Source organism: Phallusia mammillata, chromosome 8 (assembly GCF_965637545.1).
Source record: "Phallusia mammillata chromosome 8, kaPhaMamm4.hap1.1, whole genome shotgun sequence".
Taxonomy (NCBI): Eukaryota; Metazoa; Chordata; class Ascidiacea; order Phlebobranchia; family Ascidiidae; genus Phallusia; species Phallusia mammillata.
In genome coordinates, this window is record NC_137259.1 from 16,924,570 (window position 1) to 16,948,070 (window position 23,501).

General features: G+C 39.0%; 1 protein-coding gene across 1 annotated transcript; it reads left to right on the forward strand.

The window, feature by feature from the left end:
* The first annotated feature begins 894 nt into the window (after positions 1 to 894).
* On the forward strand, positions 895 to 13,179 carry LOC145205034 (short transient receptor potential channel 4-associated protein-like). Its single transcript, XM_080077669.1, has 17 exons — positions 895 to 1,193; positions 1,746 to 1,877; positions 2,035 to 2,109; positions 2,180 to 2,332; positions 3,207 to 3,385; positions 3,751 to 3,914; positions 4,996 to 5,169; positions 5,234 to 5,343; positions 5,730 to 5,867; positions 6,573 to 6,687; positions 7,302 to 7,522; positions 8,391 to 8,531; positions 9,519 to 9,630; positions 10,003 to 10,109; positions 10,679 to 10,749; positions 11,204 to 11,333; positions 12,777 to 13,179. The coding sequence occupies exons 1-17, from the start codon at positions 996 to 998 to the stop codon at positions 12,930 to 12,932; spliced, it is 2,376 nt and encodes a 791-aa protein (XP_079933795.1). The 5' UTR covers positions 895 to 995; the 3' UTR covers positions 12,933 to 13,179.
* The last annotated feature ends 10,322 nt before the right edge of the window (positions 13,180 to 23,501 follow it).

The window sequence follows — 23,501 nt, forward strand, 5'->3', positions numbered from 1 at the left end:
TTTATAAGCGAGCTAGTAGCGTTCTAGTTCTACATCGATTGTGTCGAAATACCGAAAAGCAGAAAAATGGGAAATGTTTCTTTGTTTGTTTTTTATACCGTTTAAACTCATATAATCACGACAGGGACTAGATTGCTTTTGGTTTTTAAGAGTTATAATGGCATATAAAAATAAAGAAACATTTCCTGTTTTTCTGTTTTTTAACACAATTGATGTAAAATGCTATTAGATTGCTTTTAAAATGTTTTTAATGAATTAGAATGGCACAAAGAAAAAAAATAACAAAACATTTCCCTTTTTCCCTCTTTTAGAAAACACAAATTTCCCTTTTTTCTGCTTTTCCTTTATTTTCTGCTTTTAGTGTTGATTTCCCGGTCACGTCTAAAACTGCGGGGCCACTTGGATCACTTGGCCCGCTTGGCCCAGCACTTGGCTCGCTTCATGCAATTAAAAAACTGCGGGCCCGCTTGGCCCGCTTCTCGCAAGTATAAAAACTGCGGGCCCACTATATCTAGTGCTTGGCCCGCCTCTCGCAGGGAAAAACCGCGGGCCCACTATAACTAGTGCTTGTCGCGGCTCTCGCAAGGAAAAACTGCGGGCCCACTATATCTAGTGCTTGTCGCGTCTGTCGCAGGGAAAAACTGCGGGCCCACTATATCCAGTGCTTGTCGCGTCTCTCGCAAATATAAAAACTGTGGGCCCGCAGTTTTTTCTATTGCATGGGGCGTGCCAAGTGCTGGGCCAAGTGGGCCCGCAGTTTTAGACGTGACCCTTGATTTCCTGCTTTTCCCGCTTTTCCGTTTTTCTGCTTTTAGTGTTACCCCATTTTTTATGATAACTTTAAAGTTAAATTTGAATTCTGTCAAAGCAGTAAAGATAAGTTACTTAACCACAGTCTCAATTCTGTGTCTGCAGACTAGTATATTTGTACTGTTATTTCAGTGCTGCTTTTACATAAAATACATCTGTGAATGTTATGACTTTGTGAAAAAACGATGGATCCAACTTGGGGCAAAATTTCAGCTTCTACTCAGTCATATGCTTCAGAAAACACTGGTAATAATGAAAGCAATAATAGTGAAGGAAGAAATGCTGCTCATTTCAGAACAGCCAAAGGGACAGAGGGAAATATCTGCACCAGAATCATGCAAAGAGAGATTGGTGGAAGAAAACATTTATACCGACTGGACCAGGTTTGAGCATTTATAAACATATTGGTGTAAACAATTGTGGTGCTTGTAAGTTTGTGTTTGAAGAAGAATTTCATAAATTATTAAATTTATGAATAGATCCGTACATAGTGTTCCAAAAACATAACAGATGTTTTTTTAACTGTGATTCTCAAACTGTGTGCTGTGGCACACTAGGGTGCCGTGAGAGATTTCCAAGTGTACCGCAAAATATTCCCTATTTTAAGTGCAAACATTCCCTGGTGTTTTAGGACTTTGTGACGAAATACTTGTGTGCATGACAACGTTTCAAATCTCGGTTTTGTTACTGGTAATTAAAAGCATCCTTACCCACCACAATAAAGTTGAAAATGAACATTCATTGAACAACTTTTGTTATGTTACCTGCGAAATGTGCTGCGGAAGAAAATATTAGTTCTTTAATACGATGCATGATTAAAAAGTTTAAAAACCACCACAATAGACACATACATATATACTAATATATGTAAATATATATACACTCATTGTAGTGTGACTCTTTACTCTTAATTAATTAAAAAATTCTTGATTTAGGTTTCAGTTGAAGTTGTCAGTAAATCAGTACCAGATGTGGATCCTTTGACCATTGAAACATTGTTCTCAATGGCACTTATGCAAACCAACCAATGCAAAGAAATCCTCCCATCACTTTCTGCAAAGCTTAAGGTTTGTGTTATGATTTAGTAGAAGGCTATTTTTTCTTAAAAAGGTTAGTTTAATATTGTTGTAACGCACATGTGGGATCTGTTGTATTCTGGGAGTTTGATTTGATTTATTTTTTATTCCTTTTATGTTATGATACTTCAATGTGACTGTTATATAGGTCATCACCAACGCAGCCATGAAATCAGCCAATCAAGAAGTCGCAAAGCTTTTTATATCGTTTGAGTTGGTAGAGGTAGGTGAAAGTTGATTTAATTTTAAACTAACCTAAACCTAAATCAAAATTTAAATTGAAAAAAAATTAGGTTCTTCTTGATGTTTTGGTTCTGGAGTTGTTTGAACTGCGAAAACTGCATGAAACTGATCAAGTTTCCAACAGAGAAATGCTGAAATGCAACCCAAACTATGTTGAAACTGCCAGACTGATGATGCAACTGATATATGAGTGCATACAAATGGTTGGTACCTTCAAACTTGTTGCATGTCTGACAGTATGCCAGGTCTATTGATGGCGTAATACTGAATCAGCTAGTCATTAAGCATTTCCATATAGCAAGGCGTAGAAAAATCTAGCCTGCAGTGGGATTCAAACCAACGACAGGAGTAATGAACCCATCGGAAGATTTTTTTATCATAACTTTGTTGAAAATACCGAACATTTAATTTGCTGTTCAACTGCTGTAATGCCAAACAAAATACTGATGAAGAAGAAGCCCTGCCGTTCTGAAATACAAGTTCTTGAAAAAAAAACTAGTATTTTGTTTAGCATTACACCAATTAAACGACAAATTAGTTAAATCTTAACTTGTTGCCTGTCTATTAGAATTTTTTGCTTCTGGGAATAACCTAGACGTCACTTAATATTTTTCCACACAATCACTTAAGCACAATCATCAACATTTAGTGCATCAATAAAGGAAGTTGTTCAAAATAATGATATGCGGAGTGAACAAAAACTTGCCCCTTGATTAGACAATCACTCATGACCTAGACCAGTGGTTCCCAACCTTTAGCAACAAATTCCTTCCTTAACAGTTCAAAACATTTTCATTACTCCCCATTTAACTACATAGCAGATGCTAAACCACACAAAGATCCTTCACAATTGGGTCTTTTATCAACTTCACAGATTATATTCCCAGAGTTTAAGTGTTTATTTACAAACCACATTTAAAAAGTAAAGCTAATTCCTCCCCTAAAGTTTCAAAATTCCTTTCAGTTGAGAACCACTGACTTAGCCATTGGTATAATGAGCAGACACCCATCTAGTCTCCCTATTTACTGAACAATTTGTGAGTTGGAATTGCAATGTTGAGATTTTTGTTTCGCCAGGTACCTGGATATCGCATGGAACACCTACGTAAGAAACACAGGGTGCTTGAAGTCTTGTTTTCTCTTTTTGGGGAGAACAACAATCACATTCATGCTTTTACAACATGGGTTTTGGAAGAAATAATTGTTGCATCAACTGCTACTGCTCCTGTCATACTTAACGAAATCATTGGGCTACCGTAAGAATCTATTTTAATCTCTTGTTTCTAAAATTTATTGTTTCATTTTCTATGCTTGTCAATTAAGGTAGGCATTATGCATGTATGACATAACAATTGGTTATTGACTATAGTGCATTGTTTCAAAATAAAAAGTTTAAAATTTAAATAAATTCTTATTCTTAATATTTAACAAAATGATGCAACGATCAATAAATATGATTTTTTTTTATTGTGCAACGATCCGTGTGATGCAATGATCAATAAATAGCAAAAAGAATGTGCCCTAATTTTAATTTTTTCACAGACTAATCAAAGTTTTGCAAAGAAATTGCATGTTTTTCATTTTCTGGAAACCATCAGAAACCATTTTTGTGTGTTTTTAGAGGCTTGATGGCAAAACTTACCGGAAATCAGTTATTTCACTTTTACCATTTAATATCTACTCTGATGTCAGATGTCGAGTTTACAGCTTCTGCTCATTCTTCACTGGAGAAACACGACCAGTGGCTTGTTAATTCCACTGTCAATGTGTCAGATATTAACCAAAGTATGTAAATTTATCAACAGGATAGTCTGTATGCTGTAGAAATAGTATATGTAGTGAGTTATTGCAAATTCCTTTATTTTTCCCAAACATATCTATAAACCAAACTAAGTGAAATTCCTGCGTATGGCAAGATTGGTACATATCCTTTTCTCTGCTGTCAACAGCATCACATTTTTTTCATTTTAATAACAGCCACAAATGTTGAAAATGCTGACCAATTTTTTCATCAACCAGGTTGCATTTTTAGCAAAGTTTTTATTCAACTGGTGTGAAGTACTTTGTTTAGTTAAAGAATTCGTAATTTTGCTATTGTTTCGCCCACCAGCACAATAGGCATCATTTGAGTGATAAAGTGCAATATATTATGTTAAGGAACGATAGGATACAAAAAAATGATTAGGTAGGAAAAATTTTTTTTTATTCAAAACTGGTACTTTACATAAACATTCACCAGTTGAATGAAAAGTTTCTAGATACCCTGGTCTGTTATCAAAAAATAAAAATCTGTATCTGTAGACAAAAAAGTCTTCTTGAGAGCAAGTCAAAGCAGTGGTTCTCAACCTTTTTTACTATGCGACCCCCTTTAGAGATTTTCTAACACCACGCGACCCCTATACATACGCACACACACAAGAAGTTTAACTACCAGCATGTGTTGATTGTGTTCATCACACATTTGCAATCTAACATGGCTGCAATAGTTCGGCGTTTTGCTGTATTCCGGAAAACCCATATTTTTCAATAACTATTTCACTATTTCGTGTTTTTTTTTTTTATTATAGAAGTATACAATCGCAAATGATGTTGCGCCCGTTCTAAATCAAACGGTCGTGTGAGTTACTACATGCTAACAAAAGTCACAGGGAAAGTTTTTATGATACAGATAAAGTAATTCCGTGTTCGGTTACGTCTCCGCGACCCCCTCAAAAGTGCTTGGCGACCCCTTGGGGGGTCGCGACCCCCAGGTTGAGAAACACTGTTTTAAAGTAAACCACTCAAATATTGTTTTACAAAACTAATGAAAACTAATTCCACTTTTAGACATTTTTCTTACAACAAGTATGTTTCATATTTTTCTTAGAATTTCTGCTATCTGTCCCTCTGTTTCTGGAAAAAATGTGCACAACTTTGTGTCAACCAATGATGCATAACTTTAACAGAAGACGACAGGTTGATTTTGTCACACAGTTTTTAACAGCAACACTTGGTTTAAATAATCCAGATGTCAATGAACTGCTAGAGCAAAATATGGGTGGTAAGCATCACTGTGTGCTTGTAACACTTAGTGGATTTTTGTTTTCAATTTGGATATCTTTTAGGTGGCGGAGACAATGTGTTTTTTCAAATGACACTTTTTCAAGAGAAAACTACAAGAGCAGATCTTTTTCTTATTGTTAGTCTTTTGCTAAGTGGAAACTCTAGAGATCAGGTAACAGTCTTAACTTTGTTGTAAATTACATTAGTTTTAAAATTTAAGTATCGAAAGTCAGCAAAAATAATGTGCAATGTGCTGTAAAATGTGAAATGTGCTCTCAGTCCCCAAGACTTCTTGCACGACTTTTAGACTTGGAATTTTTGAATTAAACCATGTACAGTGAACCTTGGTTAATCTAGGACCGTTTGGACCAAAAAAATGTCCGGATTAGGCGTATATTCAGATTAACCTATGTTGAATAGTTACAGCCTTTCACCATTACAAATCCTGTACCTCGAGTTTTGTCCAAATTGGATTCACAGAATCTGGTTTCATTAAGGTTTACTGCAGCAGCTCTGCATGTGTTTTTGCATCTGTACAACATTATTATTTGTTTGCAGGTTCAAACACGGCTTGTTGATTTTCAATTTATGCCGAAACTACATCGCGTTTTCAAATCAATTGTGTGGGAGAATCCTATTCAAGAACATATCCATAGTGAACATCACAATATGGCCGGACATGAAGACTGTAATCCAGTAAGTTTAAGCAAATAAAAAAGGTTGTTAGGTTGTGTTAGTTGTTTCAAAGTCATGCTAGTTTGCGAATAGCTTGCTGAAGACATGACAAAGCATTTTCCTATACAGTCCTGTTTCTCAAATATTTTTCCACCCCCCCTTAACAGCTTGTTGAATTATCTCTTTGGAAATACAGTAAGCCTCACTTAATTCCAGACACAATGGGACAAAAAAATGTCGGGATTATATGAAGATTTTGTTTATCCGATGTCATTTTTGGGCCGTACTTTCTCAAGACAGTGGTTAATCGGTACTAATTATCTTGAATGGGATCAGTAACTACCCAATAATGATAGAGATAAAAAACAACACAAGTTGATTGGTACATTATAACGCATGCTGGCATTGAACGCATGAAAAGCATTTGGCTAAAACTGCACAGTTGACTGTTTTTTCTCTGGATTAAGTGAAGATCTGAATCAAACAATCCAGATAAACCAAAATGTTTTGTTATGCAAAACAAGCTTTATCCAAAATAAGCCAAGATCAAGATTAACCGATTCCGGTTTAAACAAGGTTTACTGTAGCATAAGTCGGATGATTAAAGAGATATATGTAACTGAATCCATGTATTCTGTTTCGTTTAACATTAGGTTGGATATAAGCTGCACAACTTGCATTTTAGAAGTCTGTTGACTAATTTTTTTAATTTATCTAATGTTTTAGAACACAGTTATCCGCATCCAGTTTCTTCGTCTCATCCATTCTGTAGCGGACAGTCATGCCAACAGATATTATTTACTTTCTTCACCCGAAGTTAAACAACTCAAAGCATTAGCAGGTTGGTCAAGTTTGTGACTTGGATTGAATTACCCAAATATTTTTCATTTCCTGTGACTGTATTTACTTCATTGGTTTTATTTTGTTTAAAAGCCGCTAAAAATTGCCACCCCCTATTATATCTTAAAAAAAGTTTTGCAAATAGCGTTTACATGTAACAGAAAACTCGGCACAAATTGTATGAAAATATGGGGCATTAATATTGGCATGGCATTAAAACTGTAAGCCGCCCAAGATGATAAGCCATCTTTAGTTGCAAGCCTCACAAACGATAGTGCCAAAAAGTGTGTAGGCTGCTGCTTGCAATAGAATAAATGCAGTAACCAGGTATATTTTCTGTAGAAAAATTGTTCTAGTAACTAGTGGAGGTGTAGAATCCATAAACTAGTTTTTGCACTATTTTGAACTGTGGATAAATTTACCTCTAAACATGTTTTAGCATAAATTTCATGAAATAAATCTGCAAAAGGGAAACAAAGAAAAAGGTGCCAATGCAGACTGCCAATGCACTACACACATGTCAATCATTCTGCTTTTTATAAATGTTCATGGAATGCATAATGGGCTATATTTTTGTTCATGTAGTTTTCCTAACAAAACTGGGTTTATTTTTAGTGCAGAAAGGTTTGGAAATCCCTAAAGATCTCAAGGATTTTGATACCACTAATTTGTCGCAAGCAAATATTGGAATTTTGAGTGAGATTGTAAGTTTGCTGAAAGAAGAATCTTCGTCGTCTTGTGTTAGGTTTTGGATAACCAGAGCAATGGAAGCTTTTCTTCGTGGGGAAACCCAGGAAATAGACCAGACATTCTTGCTGGAGAAAAACCTGGTTGAGGTAAAATGAATTTTAATTTGTTCCCCGTTTGCTAGTTTTAACAGATGAAAAGGGAAGTGGAATTATGTGGTGTAAGTGGTGTAATACAGTGGCTGTTGTTGTGTAGCTTATTTTAACTGGTGTGTAAATAAATTTGCTGAAAGTCCCCTCCTAATGGTATACAAGTAAAAAAAATAGAAAGTATAGGTGTGTTAGCTATCTTTGTAGGCCTGTACCAGTTGTTATTTTACTGAACACGCAGCGTCTATTGTTAATAAGCTGTTTATAATTTGATCATAGTACGCCAGGCCTATTAAAGGCGTTATACCGAATCAGCCGGTCTCCCAAGCATTCCCATATGGCAAGGCACAGGCTACAATGGGAATGCTTAGGAGACCGACTGATTCGGTAACGCTTTTAATAGGCCTGGCTTACTATGATTTATCGATAAGCATGCTGTGATCGCTGGTATGCATCGACGCTTCAGGGCTAATCCCAGTATGAATATATTCATCTTTATGAGTTGACTATGAATTTTAAAAATTCAAATTTAAACAATTTCAAGGAATTGTGTTCGCATTTGATTCACATTTTGCATGTAAACTGGTATATGTGTTAATCCAGACATAAACAGAAACTAAATTAAAGGCAGACTTATTGTGAGCATAACGCATTTAGGCGTTGCCCGCCCACCGCGGATAAAACGAAACAATTGTCCATAAGTTACAAACAATAGATCAATCACCTTGTTCTAAAGCTTGTTTTAATAATTTGACCACGAGAAGAGACGTTGGTGTCATCAAACTGTGAACTAATTTGAACCGTTTGAACTTTTTCTTGTCACTAAGCAATTGGGTGAAATTTTGCTAAAAATATTTTTTTTCCGCAGGATACTGTAGAACTGCTTGTGTCATCTCAACCTAGGGTGGATACGGTGGCCCAAGGTAATTTTGACTTCCTGTCAGCCATTATGCGCAAGAACCTGAGCGCTTTCGAAAGGTGCGACCGTGTGTTGGATTGTTCAGCGAAGGTAAACAATGTGATTTGTTGTTGTGTCAATCTAAGCCAGTGTTCAACGTTTTTTAGGCCACTTGATGCATTAAAAACCTTGCGGAACACAAATTTTATACAGATGCAATAAGTGAAGCAAACCGCAATGGAACGTTTAAATTAGTGGTAGTGAATAATCACTTTCATAAAAGAAAAGTTTTTACGCCATTGTGTTAAATCACTGATTTTTGACTGTCCAATTAGTGAATTTCTTGCGGAGTACCTGACGATATTTTACGGAACACGGGTTGAAAATCACTGATGGAAGCCACAACGTTTACCCGCAATAAAGTGCAGTCACATAACGCGTATAGCAGTAGTTCTCAAACTGTGCGTGGCAGCGACCCGGTGCGTCCTTTCAATTTTCCAAGGGCGTTGCAGAATAGTTCCGTTTCGTGGCTGAAATCAGTTTATCTTATAAAAATGAGGTGAACTCATTAACTTTCATTTGCTGTTGCGTCGCAAGTCCAGAAAACTTTTCCAGAGGCGTCGCAACAAAAATAGTTTGAGAACCACTGGCCTATAGTAACGGTGTAGGTCGCTATGTTTTCTTTTACCAACCGAAATATGGGTGAAACAGTTAAGGTTTTTTTTGCGAAATGCATTTTAAGTTACATTTTAAAGCTAATACGTTGTGGAACTTGAAAAGAAATGTGAGACATTTTCTCTAATTAACGAGACAATTTGGTGTATTTCAGAGCCTGGGTTCTTAGCCATTTTTCTTTATTTTACCGAAAGCATATGTAAAAGATAAAAACTTATGCCCTAGGCTTGTTAAAATTACCCCCTAAACTAAAAATAAAATAACCCCTCTTAATTTGAAGATGTTACATTGGTATGGATTAACAACTGGCCTTATAAAATTTACCATTAAGCCAGTTGTTTCCGACTGTTAGTAGTTATGAACGCCTAAATTTAAAGTTACACTGTATTAGGCGGTATCTAAACATTTTTATGTACATTTCAGTTTCACAGACTTATTGCGGCAATTGATTACAGTTTAGTGGATTCCAATATGTTCATCCGATGTGTGATGCTAACCGCCTGCGAAATTCGCAATACCCGACCCGAATATCTACGTAAGTTATGAAACAATGACCTACAAATATGGGGTTGCTTTAACGATGTCTAGGTGGTTGAGTTATTTTGGGAAAATTTTTGTTGCAAGGGCCACGTAAAAATATTTTTGCCTTAATATTTGAAGTATAAAATAAAATAAAGGGCTTCAAAATAAAGGCAATCATTTACTTCATAAATATTACTTTAATTGTTGGACAAAAAGTAATTACTAGTAAAGTAACTCACTTTAATAGAAAACTTTACAAAAAGCAAATTTTATTAAGTACGTGTCCCGAGAATTTTCAGTGCAGCCGTCCCTAAAATTCTAAGAACCGAAAAACGCTTGATTAACCTGATTACATTTATAACAATTTGGTTAATTTTTCTTATAGATGTTTTGGAAAGCTCCCGTCTGTTGAATCACTTCAGCAAGATGCAGGTTTGCGTTGAAGTTGCTGCCCGAATGTTAAGTTTGCTGACAGTTTCGACACTTTCCCAGGTAAATTTCAGTGAATCAAACCTAGTCGTGTTGCATGTGACAAAGTGTACATAATTTTACGCTTGTGCGGTGGTATTTGACTGTTTGCCTTCAGTGAAGTACCTTGACTGTTTTCATCCCGCACAGACGAATCCGGTTATTCGCAGGTTCCGTCTAATTGCATATGGATCGTAAATCCCAACCGTAGACATTTGTTAAGAAAGTTATCCTGTTGGTTGTATGACAAAGTAGCTTACCGATTAAACCGGATTCGTCTCTTAGGGTTCGGCCTACTACTTTGCGCTGCAATGCGGTCACAGGCAGACATTACCCTGCATGAAAATTAGGACAGTTTCAATTTTATGAAAATACAATTGCCACAGGAGCTCAATAAGGTTGATATTATGCCTGACAGCAACAGCTTGTATTAAGACTGATTGTTGCTTGCTAATTTATCAGTAGCCCTGACATTTGTTTAATGAGAGGCATAAAGTTGTTTAGGGCCACAAGGCTTCCACCTGAGGGTTGGTATTAATCTAAAACCCAACAGCACATCACTTTGATTAATTGAATTACTTTTGTACTTGCAGGAAAATGTGAGCTGCTTAAATACCAGTTTGCTGGTGTTTATCATGGCGAATAGAATAGGCGAACTACCAAAGTAAGTCCCGAAAGTTCGACTTTGGTCCAATTTAAATTTAGTTACATTTACACATGCCAATTATGTCCAGGCTTTTGTCAAAGATGTCAGTGTACGGTTGTAAGCCGGCCAAAAGTTGTAAGCTTTTTTGAAAAATAAACGGACCTCAATTTAGGCTTGACCTTCACTCGAAATCAGTTGTATCGCAATTTCACTTTTTCGCCTTGTAAAAAAATCGGATCGAGTTAGGGGCTTGTTTAACTGACACGACGAATTTTTTTTTCATTTCAACCATCACAACTTTTTTCATTCGTGTATGAAGTATGCACCTTAAAGAAGTATAAATAACCGCTAAGATACAGAAATAAATTAAAATTGTCATATACATCGACATTTTATATTGGTTGTTACCGTTGCTACTAAAGTCAAGTCAGTCCATTGCCTTTGGTGAAATAACACGTAGTCTTTATCACAGATATCTGAAGGCTTTTAGTGAATCAAGCGACGGGAGTGAAATTTTGTGTAACTTCATTGAGCTTTTGGAATTCTGGCAAGTTCATTATACACTGCCTATGAAGATGACTGATTGCCGGTCACTGGAAATGGTATGTTACCTCATGAAGAGCAATGAGTAATTCAAAAAGTAATTCAATATTAAAGTTTACTATTTCGTTCCCTACAACAGTAGTCGTCAGCCACCGGTCCGTGAGGGGTTTGTTACCGAGACGCAGAAAACTTACTCCAAGTTTACTTTGAATCAAAGTTGTAATAACTTATATAAGCTGTAATTAGTTTAAAGTGCTAAACCAGGGGTGGGCAACCTTTGTTACTGTGGGGCCAAAAACAAAAGCCAAAATTAGATCGCGGGCCGCACCTGTGTATAACACAAGTTGATTTTACTTCGTTGCTTACCAAATATGCTTAACTACAAGTAAAATTCGCATTTGATTATAGCCACAAATTGCCAGGTCGCAGTAAAAATAGCATCGGCCGCATTAATCTGCCCAAAAATATATAATAGTTGGACTCGTAACCATCTACAACTAGTTTTTTGTGATGTGGCAGCTGTGCAATTAATGCGACTCACAGGTGTGAACAAGTTTTCCATTCTTATCCCTAAATCTATGTTAAACTCTGTTAAAGTAATCTTTCGCTGCCAGCTTGGTAATTCCTAAATAATTGCTGACCTATAGATATAAACCACTGGTTCCCATACTGTTCAACAGGCCACGAAGGCATTTTAGGTGGGTAACAGAGATGCATTCCGATTTATAATATTATTAGCTGTTATGGTTTCATTGTGGTTAAAACACGCCTTTGACCATACAGTTGTAAATATTTTTCAACTGTAAATCACAAAACGCGAGGCCAATTGAAGGCCTTTAATGGGTCGGGCGTACTGTTTGAAACATATGAGTGTGCCGTGATCGCTGGTCTGCATAGACGCTTCAGGGCTGATCCCAGTTATGAATGTATGTTCATCTTAACTGATAATTTTGAACAGGTTACAACATGTAGTGGGCCACTACCAATTTTTTGACAAAGATTTGAACCATGGTTTAAACCTGTTTGGAAACCGCAGATATAAACAAATGGTTCTCACTAGGGATGTGCCAAAACTTCAAATGTTCTGTTTGGTCGAGCACCGAGCATCTCACTTTAATGCACGGTGCTCGGCCGAGCACGTTCGGTGCATTATGACGTCACAAAAAATCCCCTTTCTACGTTTTAGCTCTATAAGGTCTTTACGTCACCGGCGGTGTTTTATTGTAGCTGTACATGCCCATAAAGTACGCGTTTTTCCGCCACCTAGTGCATTTGGAAAATCATTCGTTTTTGTTCATAGACACCCTTTACAACAATAGTTACATATGTTGACAGGGCATGAGTATGCAAATTTAACGCTCGGGTCAGTTTGTGCAAATGCTCGGCCGAGCACCGAGCATTTAAAACAGCGATGCTCGGTACCGAGTACTCGGGTTCTGGCTCGGCTCGGCCCATCCGTAGTTCTCACAGTATAACTTGACTGATTTTCACTATTTTTGCAGAGTTCTGGTGTCAAGTTCGTTGAATGGATGGAAGTGGTCAAAATGCTGCTCAATAGCGACACCACGAGCCCGACCTCAATCTCACATTACCTGAGCCCACCTCAAGTTCACAAATTCAACAACCATCCATCGATGCAACCCTTTCGTACGTCATGACGCAATAATTACAATTATGACGTTAACTGCTTGGGACTGTCATTTTGTTTTCTTTCTTTGTCTCTATTGCTTTTTTCCTTACACTGTGTGTTAAGAAATAAATAAGTTGGTCGTTTAGCGCAATGATGATCAGTTGCGACGTTTTTTTGCGCCATATCTATGTTATTGTCTCTTATTTACTTCGCCGTGCAAAACAAACGTCTGTACTGACTTCTACACCACTTTACATGTGCCAGCAAATCGTTAATTTTTGATGTTTTTTTAAACTTTCACCTGACAGTTGTTAGCATGGAAGCTTTTTCATCTGTCAATTACAGAAAAAAAAAACATCACGTCAAGAAGGCAGAAATAAAGTGCAAAAAGACATCAACTTTTAAAATACAAATCATAGGTCTAGGTCTTACGATTTCAAAAACCGCTTTGGAGGTTCGGTAGGAGGCAGAAACCGGTCATAACCGGTTTGAAACTGGAATATTCCCGCGAAAACCGGATTTTTTCTTCGATTTTTTGACCCCCAAAGTCGAAAAAACGGAAAGGATATAGCCTTAGGGTTTTTTCAAAAATCAGATCAAAATTTTCGATTTCAAAAACCGGTTTGGAGGTCCGGTAGGAAGCAGAAATCGGTCATAACCGGTTTGAAACTGGAATATTCCCGCGAAAACCGGATTTTTCTACGATTTTTTGACCCCCAAAAGTCGAAAATACGGAAAGGCTATAGCCGTAGGGTTTTTTCAAAAATCGGGTCAAAATTTTCAATTTTGAAAACCGGTATGGAGGTTCGGTAGGAGGCAGAAACCGGTCACAACCGGTTTGAAACTGGAATATTCCCGCGAAAACCCACCGAAAACCGGATTTTTCTTCGATTTTTTGACCCCCAAAAGTCGAAAAAACGGAAAGGCTATAGCCTTAGGGTTTTTTCAAAAATCGGGTCAAAATTTTCGATTTTGAAAACCGGTTTAAACCGGTTTGGAGGTTCGGTAGGAGGCAGAAACCGGTCATAACCGGTTTGAAACTGGAATATTCCCGCGAAAACCCACCGAAAACCGGATTTTTCTTCGATTTTTTCACCCCCAAAAGTCGAAAAAAAAACCCCAAAAGTCGAAAAAACGGATAGACTATGGTCTTAGGGTTTTTTCAAATATCGGGTCAAAATTTTCGTTTTTGAAAACCGGTTTAAACCGGTTTGGAGGTTCGGTAGGAGGCAGAAACCGGTCACAACCGGTTTGAAACTGGAATATTCCCGCGAAAACCCACTTAAAACCGGATTTTTCTTCCATTTTTTGACCCCCAAAAGTCGAAAAAACGGAAAGGCTATAGCCTTAGGGTTTGTTCAAAAATCGGGTCAAAATTTTCGATTTTGAAAACCGGTTTAAACCGGTTTGGAGGTTCGGTAGGAGGCAGAAACCGGTCATAACCGGTTTGAAACTGGAATATTCCCTCGAAAACCCACCGAAAACCGGATTTTTCTTCGATTTTTTGACCCCCAAAAGTCGAAAAACGGAAAGGCTATAGCCTTAGGGTTTTTTCAAAAATCGGGTCAAAATTTTCGATTTTGAAAACCGGTTTAAACCGGTTTGGAGGTTCGGTAGGAGGCAGAAACCGGTCATAACCGGTTTGAAACTGGAATATTCCCGCGAAAACCCACCGAAAACCGGATTTTTCTTCGATTTTTTGACCCCCAAAAGTCGAAAAAACGGAAAGGCTATAGCCTTAGGGTTTTTTCAAAAATCGGGTCAAAATTTTCAATTTTGAAAACCGGTTTAAACCGGTTTGGAGGTTCGGTAGGAGGCAGAAACCGGTCATAACCGGTTTGAAACTGGAATATTCCCGCGAAAACCCACCGAAAACCGGATTTTTCTTCGATTTTTTGACCCCCAAAAGTCGAAAAAACGGAAAGGCTATAGCCTTAGGGTTTTTTCAAAAATCGGGTCAAAATTTTCGATTTTGAAAACCGGTTTAAACCGGTTTGGAGGTTCGGTAGGAGGCAGAAACCGGTCATAACCGGTTTGAAACTGGAATATTCCCGCGAAAACCCACCGAAAACCGGATTTTTCTTCGATTTTTTCACCCCCAAAAGTCGAAAAAAAAACCCCAAAAGTCGAAAAAACGGATAGACTATGGTCTTAGGGTTTTTTCAAATATCGGGTCAAAATTTTCGTTTTTGAAAACCGGTTTAAACCGGTTTGGAGGTTCGGTAGGAGGCAGAAACCGGTCACAACCGGTTTGAAACTGGAATATTCCCGCGAAAACCCACTTAAAACCGGATTTTTCTTCCATTTTTTGACCCCCAAAAGTCGAAAAAACGGAAAGGCTATAGCCTTAGGGTTTGTTCAAAAATCGGGTCAAAATTTTCGATTTTGAAAACCGGTTTAAACCGGTTTGGAGGTTCGGTAGGAGGCAGAAACCGGTCATAACCGGTTTGAAACTGGAATATTCCCGCGAAAACCCACCGAAAACCGGATTTTTCTTCGATTTTTTCACCCCCAAAAGTCGAAAAACGGAAAGGCTATAGCCTTAGGGTTTTTTCAAAAATCGGGTCCAAATTTTCGATTTCGAAAACCGGTTTAAACCGGTTTGAAGGTTCGGTAGGAGGCAGAAACCGGTCATAACCGGTTTGAAACTGGAATATTCCCTCGAAAACCCACCGAAAACCGGATTTTTCTTCGATTTTTTGACCCCCAAAAGTCGAAAAACGGAAAGGCTATAGCCTTAGGGTTTTTTCAAAAATCGGGTCAAAATTTTCGATTTTGAAAACCGGTTTAAACCGGTTTGGAGGTTCGGTAGGAGGCAGAAACCGGTCATAACCGGTTTGAAACTGGAATATTCCCGCGAAAACCCACCGAAAACCGGATTTTTCTTCGATTTTTTGACCCCCAAAAGTCGAAAAAACGGAAAGGCTATAGCCTTAGGGTTTTTTCAAAAATCGGGTCAAAATTTTCAATTTTGAAAACCGGTTTAAACCGGTTTGGAGGTTCGGTAGGAGGCAGAAACCGGTCATAACCGGTTTGAAACTGGAATATTCCCGCGAAAACCCACCGAAAACCGGATTTTTCTTCGATTTTTTGACCCCCAAAAGTCGAAAAAACGGAAAGGCTATAGCCTTAGGTTTTTTTCAAAAATCGGGTCAAAATTTTCGATTTTGAAAACCGGTTTAAACCGGTTTGGAGGTTCGGTAGGAGGCAGAAACCGGTCACAACCGGTTTGAAACTGGAATATTCCCGCGAAAACCCACTTAAAACCGGATTTTTCTTCGATTTTTTGACCCCCAAAAGTCGAAAAAACGGAAAGGCTATAGTCTTAGGGTTTTTTCAAAAATCGGGTCAAAATTTTCGATTATGAAAACCGGTTTAAACCGGTTTGGAGGTTCGGTAGGAGGCAGAAACCGGTCATAACCGGTTTGAAACTGGAATATTCCCGCGAAAACCCACCGAAAACCGGATTTTTCTTCGATTTTTTGACCCCCAAACGTCGAAAAAACGGAAAGGCTATAGTCTTAGGGTTTTTTCAAAAATCGGGTCAAAATTTTCGATTTTGAAAACCGGTTTAAACCGGTTTGGAGGTTCGGTAGGAGGCAGAAACCGGTCATAACCGGTTTGAAACTGGAATATTCCCGCGAAAACCCACCGAAAACCGGATTTTTCTTCGATTTTTTGACCCCCAAAAGTCGAAAAAACGGAAAGGCTATAGTCTTAGGGTTTTTTCAAAAATCTTGTCAAAATTTTCGATTTTGAAAACCGGTTTAAACCGGTTTGGAGGTTCGGTAGGAGGCAGAAACCGGTCATAACCGGTTTGAAACTGGAATATTCCCGCGAAAACCCACCGAAAACCGGATTTTTCTTCGATTTTTTCACCCCCAAAAGTCGAAAAACGGAAAGGCTATAGCCTTAGGGTTTTTTCAAAAATCGGGTCAAAATTTTCAATTTTGAAAACCGGTTTAAACCGGTTTGGAGGTTCGGTAGGAGGCAGAAACCGGTCATAACCGGTTTGAAACTGGAATATTCCCGCGAAAACCCACCGAAAACCGGATTTTTCTTCGATTTTTTGACCCCCAAAAGTCGAAAAAACGGAAAGGCTATAGCCTTAGGTTTTTTTCAAAAATCGGGTCAAAATTTTCGATTTTGAAAACCGGTTTAAACCGGTTTGGAGGTTCGGTAGGAGGCAGAAACCGGTCACAACCGGTTTGAAACTGGAATATTCCCGCGAAAACCCACTTAAAACCGGATTTTTCTTCGATTTTTTGACCCCCAAAAGTCGAAAAAACGGAAAGGCTATAGTCTTAGGGTTTTTTCAAAAATCGGGTCAAAATTTTCGATTATGAAAACCGGTTTAAACCGGTTTGGAGGTTCGGTAGGAGGCAGAAACCGGTCATAACCGGTTTGAAACTGGAATATTCCCGCGAAAACCCACCGAAAACCGGATTTTTCTTCGATTTTTTGACCCCCAAACGTCGAAAAAACGGAAAGGCTATAGTCTTAGGGTTTTTTCAAAAATCGGGTCAAAATTTTCGATTTTGAAAACCGGTTTAAACCGGTTTGGAGGTTCGGTAGGAGGCAGAAACCGGTCACAACCGGTTTGAAACTGGAATATTCCCGCGAAAACCCACCGAAAACCGGATTTTTCTTCGATTTTTTGACCCCCAAAAGTCGAAAAAACGGAAAGGCTATAGCCTTAGGGTTTTTTCAAAAATCGGGTCAAAATTTTCAATTTTGAAAACCGGTTTAAACCGGTTTGGAGGTTCGGTAGGAGGCAGAAACCGGTCATAACCGGTTTGAAACTGGAATATTCCAGCGAAAACCCACCGAAAACCGGATTTTTCTTCGATTTTTTGACCCCCAAAAGTCGAAAAACGGAAAGGCTATAGCCTTAGGTTTTTTTCAAAAATCGGGTAAAAATTTTCGATTTTGAAAACCGGTTTAAACCGGTTTGGAGGTTCGGTAGGAGGCAGAAACCGGTCACAACCGGTTTGAAACTGGAATATTCCCGCGAAAACCCACCGAAAACCGGATTTTTCTTCGATTTTTTGACCCCCAAAAGTCGAAAAAACGGAAAGGCTATAGCCTTAGGGTTTTTTCAAAAATCGGGTCAAAATTTTCAATTTTGAAAACCGGTTTAAACCGGTTTGGAGGTTCGGTAGGAGGCAGAAACCGGTCACAACCGGTTTGAAACTGGAATATTCCGGCGAAAACCCACCGAAAACCGGATTTTTCTTCGATTTTTTGACCCCCAAAAGTCGAAAAAAAAAACCCAAAAGTCGAAAAAACGGATATGGTCTTAGGGTTTTTTCAAATATCGGGTCAAAATTTTCGTTTTTGAAAACCGGTTTAAACCGGTTTGGAGGTTCGGTAGGAGGCAGAAACCGGTCACAACCGGTTTGAAACTGGAATATTCCCGCGAAAACCCACCGAAAACCGGATTTTTCTTCGATTTTTTGACCCCCAAAAGTCGAAAAAACGGAAAGGCTATAGCCTTAGGGTTTTTTCAAAAATCGGGTCAAAATTTTCGATTTTGAAAACCGGTTTAAACCGGTTTGGAGGTTCGGTAGGAGGCAGAAACCGGTCACAACCGGTTTGAAACTGGAATATTCCCGCGAAAACCCACCGAAAACCGGATTTTTCTTCGATTTTTTGACCCCCAAAAGTCGAAAAAACGGAAAGGCTATAGCCTTAGGGTTTTTTCAAAAATCGGGTCAAAATTTTCAATTTTGAAAACCGGTTTAAACCGGTTTGGAGGTTCGGTAGGAGGCAGAAACCGGTCACAACCGGTTTGAAACTGGAATATTCCGGCGAAAACCCACCGAAAACCGGATTTTTCTTCGATTTTTTGACCCCCAAAAGTCGAAAAAAAAAACCCAAAAGTCGAAAAAACGGATAGACTATGGTCTTAGGGTTTTTTCAAATATCGGGTCAAAATTTTCGTTTTTGAAAACCGGTTTAAACCGGTTTGGAGGTTCGGTAGGAGGCAGAAACCGGTCATAACCGGTTTGAAACTGGAATATTCCAGCGAAAACCCACCGAAAACCGGATTTTTCTTCGATTTTTTGACCCCCAAAAGTCGAAAAAACGGAAAGGCTATAGCCTTAGGGTTTTTTCAAAAATCGGGTCAAAATTTTCAATTTTGAAAACCGGTTTAAACCGGTTTGGAGGTTCGGTAGGAGGCAGAAACCGGTCATAACCGGTTTGAAACTGGAATATTCCAGCGAAAACCCACCGAAAACCGGATTTTTCTTCGATTTTTTGACCCCCAAAAGTCGAAAAACGGAAAGGCTATAGCCTTAGGGTTTGTTCAAAAATCGGGTCAAAATTTTCGATTTTGAAAACCGGTTTAAACCGGTTTGGAGGTTCGGTAGGAGGCAGAAACCGGTCACAACCGGTTTGAAACTGGAATATTTCCGCGAAAACCCACCGAAAACCGGATTTTTCTTCGATTTTTTGACCCCCAAAAGTCGAAAAACGGAAAGGCTATAGCCTTAGGTTTTTTTCAAAAATCGGGTAAAAATTTTCGATTTTGAAAACCGGTTTAAACCGGTTTGGAGGTTCGGTAGGAGGCAGAAACCGGTCACAACCGGTTTGAAACTGGAATATTCCCGCGAAAACCCACCGAAAACCGGATTTTTCTTCGATTTTTTGACCCCCAAAAGTCGAAAAAACGGAAAGGCTATAGCCTTAGGTTTTTTTCAAAAATCGGGTCAAAATTTTCAATTTTGAAAACCGGTTTAAACCGGTTTGGAGGTTCGGTAGGAGGCAGAAACCGGTCACAACCGGTTTGAAACTGGAATATTCCGGCGAAAACCCACCGAAAACCGGATTTTTCTTCGATTTTTTGACCCCCAAAAGTCGAAAAAAAAACCCAAAAGTCGAAAAAACGGATAGACTATGGTCTTAGGGTTTTTTCAAATTTCGGGTCAAAATTTTCGTTTTTGAAAACCGGTTTAAACCGGTTTGGAGGTTCGGTAGGAGGCAGAAACCGGTCACAACCGGTTTGAAACTGGAATATTCCCGCGAAAACCCACCGAAAACCGGATTTTTCTTCGATTTTTTGACCCCCAAAAGTCGAAAAAACGGAAAGGCTATAGCCTTAGGGTTTGTTCAAAAATCGGGTCAAAATTTTCGATTTTGAAAACCGGTTTAAACCGGTTTGGAGGTTCGGTAGGAGGCAGAAACCGGTCACAACCGGTTTGAAACTGGAATATTTCCGCGAAAACCCACCGAAAACCGGATTTTTCTTCGATTTTTTGACCCCCAAAAGTCGAAAAAACGGAAAGGCTATAGCCTTAGGGTTTTTTCAAAAATCGGGTCAAAATTTTCGATTTTGAAAACCGGTTTAAACCGGTTTGGAGGTTCGGTAGGAGGCAGAAACCGGTCACAACCGGTTTGAAACTGGAATATTCCCGCGAAAACCCACCGAAAACCGGATTTTTCTTCGATTTTTTGACCACCAAAAGTCGAAAAAAAAAACCCAAAAGTCGAAAAAACGGATAGACTATGGTCTTAGGGTTTTTTCAAAAATCGGATAAAACTTTCGTTTTTGAAAACCGGTTTAAACCGGTTTGGAGGTTCGGTAGGAGGCAGAAACCGGTCACAACCGGTTTGAAACTGGAATATTCCCGCGAAAACCCACCGAAAACCGGATTTTTCTTCGATTTTTTCACTCCCAAAAGTCGAAAAAAAAACCCCAAAAGTCGAAAAAACGGATAGACTATGGTCTTAGGGTTTTTTCAAATATCGGGTCAAAATTTTCGTTTTTGAAAACCGGTTTAAACCGGTTTGGAGGTTCGGTAGGAGGCAGAAACCGTTCACAACCGGCTTGAAACTGGAATATTCCCGCGAAAACCCACCGAAAACCGGATTTTTCTTCGATTTTTTGACCCCCAAAAGTCGAAAAAACGGAAAGGCTATAGCCTTAGGGTTTTTTCAAAAATCGGGTCAAAATTTTCGATTTCGAAAACCGGTTTAAACCGGTTTGGAGGTTCGGTAGGAGGCAGAAACCGGTCATAACCGGTTTGAAACTGGAATATTCCCGCGAAAACCCACCGAAAACCGGATTTTTCTTCGATTTTTTGACCCCCAAAAGTCGAAAAAACGGAAAGGCTATAGTCTTAGGGTTTTTTCAAAAATCGGGTCAAAATTTTCGGTTTTGAAAACCGGTTTAAACCGGTTTGGAGGTTCGGTAGGAGGCAGAAACCGGTCACAACCGGTTTGAAACTGGAATATTTCCGCGAAAACCCACCGAAAACCGGATTTTTCTTCGATTTTTTGACCCCCAAAAGTCGAAAAAACGGAAAGGCTATAGCCTTAGGGTTTTTTCAAAAATCGGGTCAAAATTTTCGATTTTGAAAACCGGTTTGAAACGGTTTGAACCGGTTTGGAGGTTCGGTATGGGGGCAGAAACCGGTCATAACCGGTTTGAAACTGGAATATTTCCGCGAAAACCCACCGAAAACCGGATTTTTCTTCGATTTTTTGACCCCCAAAAGTCGAAAAAACGGAAAGGCTATAGCCTTAGGGTTTTTTCAAAAATCGGGTCAAAATTTTCGATTTTGAAAACCGGTTTAAACCGGTTTGGAGGTTCGGTAGGAGGCAGAAACCGGTCATAACCGGTTTGAAACTGGAATATTCCCGCGAAAACCCACCGAAAACCGGATTTTTCTTCGATTTTTTCACCCCCAAAAGTCGAAAAACGGAAAGGCTATAGCCTTAGGGTTTTTTCAAAAATCGGGTCAAAATTTTCGATTTTGAAAACCGGTTTAAACCGGTTTGGAGGTTCGGTAGGAGGCAGAAACCGGTCATAACCGGTTTGAAACTGGAATATTCCCGCGAAAACCCACCGAAAACCGTATTTTTCTTCGATTTTTTGACCCCCAAAAGTCGAAAAAACGGAAAGGCTATAGCCTTAGGGTTTTTTCAAAAATCGGGTCAAAATTTTCGATTTTGAAAACCGGTTTAAACCGGTTTGGAGGTTCGGTAGGAGGCAGAAACCGGTCATAACCGGTTTGAAACTGGAATATTCCCGCGAAAACCCACCGAAAACCGGATTTTTCTTCGATTTTTTGACCCCCAAAAGTCGAAAAACGGAAAGGCTATAGCCTTAGGGTTTTTTCAAAAATCGGGTCAAAATTTTCGATTTTGAAAACTGGTTCAAACCGGTTTGGAGGTTCGGTAGGAGGCAGAAACCGGTCACAACCGGTTTGAAACTGGAATATTCCCGCGAAAACCCACTTAAAACCGTATTTTTCTTCGATTTTTTGACCCCCAAAAGTCGAAAAAACGGAAAGGCTATAGCCTTAGGGTTTTTTCAAAAATCGGGTCAAAATTTTCGATTTTGAAAACCGGTTTAAACCGGTTTGGAGGTTCGGTAGGAGGCAGAAACCGGTCATAACCGGTTTGAAACTGGAATATTCCCGCGAAAACCCACCGAAAACCGGATTTTTCTTCGATTTTTTGACCCCCAAAAGTCGAAAAAACGGAAAGGCTATAGCCTTAGGTTTTTTTCAAAAATCGGGTCAAAATTTTTAATTTTGAAAACCGGTTTAAACCGGTTTGGAGGTTCGGTAGGAGGCAGAAACCGGTCACAACCGGTTTGAAACTGGAATATTCCCGCGAAAACCCACTTAAAACCGGATTTTTCTTCGATTTTTTGACCCCCAAAAGTCGAAAAAACGGAAAGGCTATAGTCTTAGGGTTTTTTCAAAAATCGGGTCAAAATTTTCGATTTTGAAAACCGGTTTAAACCGGTTTGGGGGTTCGGTAGGAGGCAGAAACCGGTCATAACCGGTTTGAAACTGGAATATTCCCGCGAAAACCCACCGAAAACCGGATTTTTCTTCGATTTTTTGACCCCCAAAAGTCGAAAAAACGGAAAGGCTATAGCCTTAGGTTTTTTTCAAAAATCGGGTCAAAATTTTCGATTTTGAAAACCGGTTTAAACCGGTTTGGAGGTTCGGTAGGAGGCAGAAACCGGTCACAACCGGTTTGAAACTGGAATATTCCCGCGAAAACCCACCGAAAACCGGATTTTTCTTCGATTTTTTGACCCCCAAAAGTCGAAAAAACGGAAAGGCTATAGCCTTAGGGTTTTTTCAAAAATCGGGTCAAAATTTTCAATTTTGAAAACCGGTTTAAACCGGTTTGGAGGTTCGGTAGGAGGCAGAAACCGGTCACAACCGGTTTGAAACTGGAATATTCCCGCGAAAACCCACCGAAAACCGGATTTTTCTTCGATTTTTTGACCCCCAAAAGTCGAAAAAACGGAAAGGCTATAGCCTTAGGGTTTTTTTCAAAAATCGGGTCAAAATTTTCAATTTTGAAAACCGGTTTAAACCGGTTTGGAGGTTCGGTAGGAGGCAGAAACCGGTCACAACCGGTTTGAAACTGGAATATTCCCGCGAAAACCCACCGAAAACCGGATTTTTCTTCGATTTTTTCACCCCCAAAAGTCGAAAAAACGGAAAGGCTATAGCCTTAGGGTTTTTTCAAAAATCGGGTCAAAATTTTCGATTTTGAAAACCGGTTTAAACCGGTTTGGAGGTTCGGTAGGAGGCAGAAACCGGTCATAACCGGTTTGAAACTGGAA

Coding starts and splice junctions, on each gene's coding strand:
- LOC145205034 (XM_080077669.1), top strand. CDS start 996: ATGGATCCAACTTGGGGCAAAATTTCAGCTTCTACTCAGTCATATGCT. Junction 1,878..2,034: donor CACTTTCTGCAAAGCTTAAG/GTTTGTGTTATG, acceptor ACTGTTATATAG/GTCATCACCAACGCAGCCAT. Junction 2,333..3,206: donor TATATGAGTGCATACAAATG/GTTGGTACCTTC, acceptor TTGTTTCGCCAG/GTACCTGGATATCGCATGGA.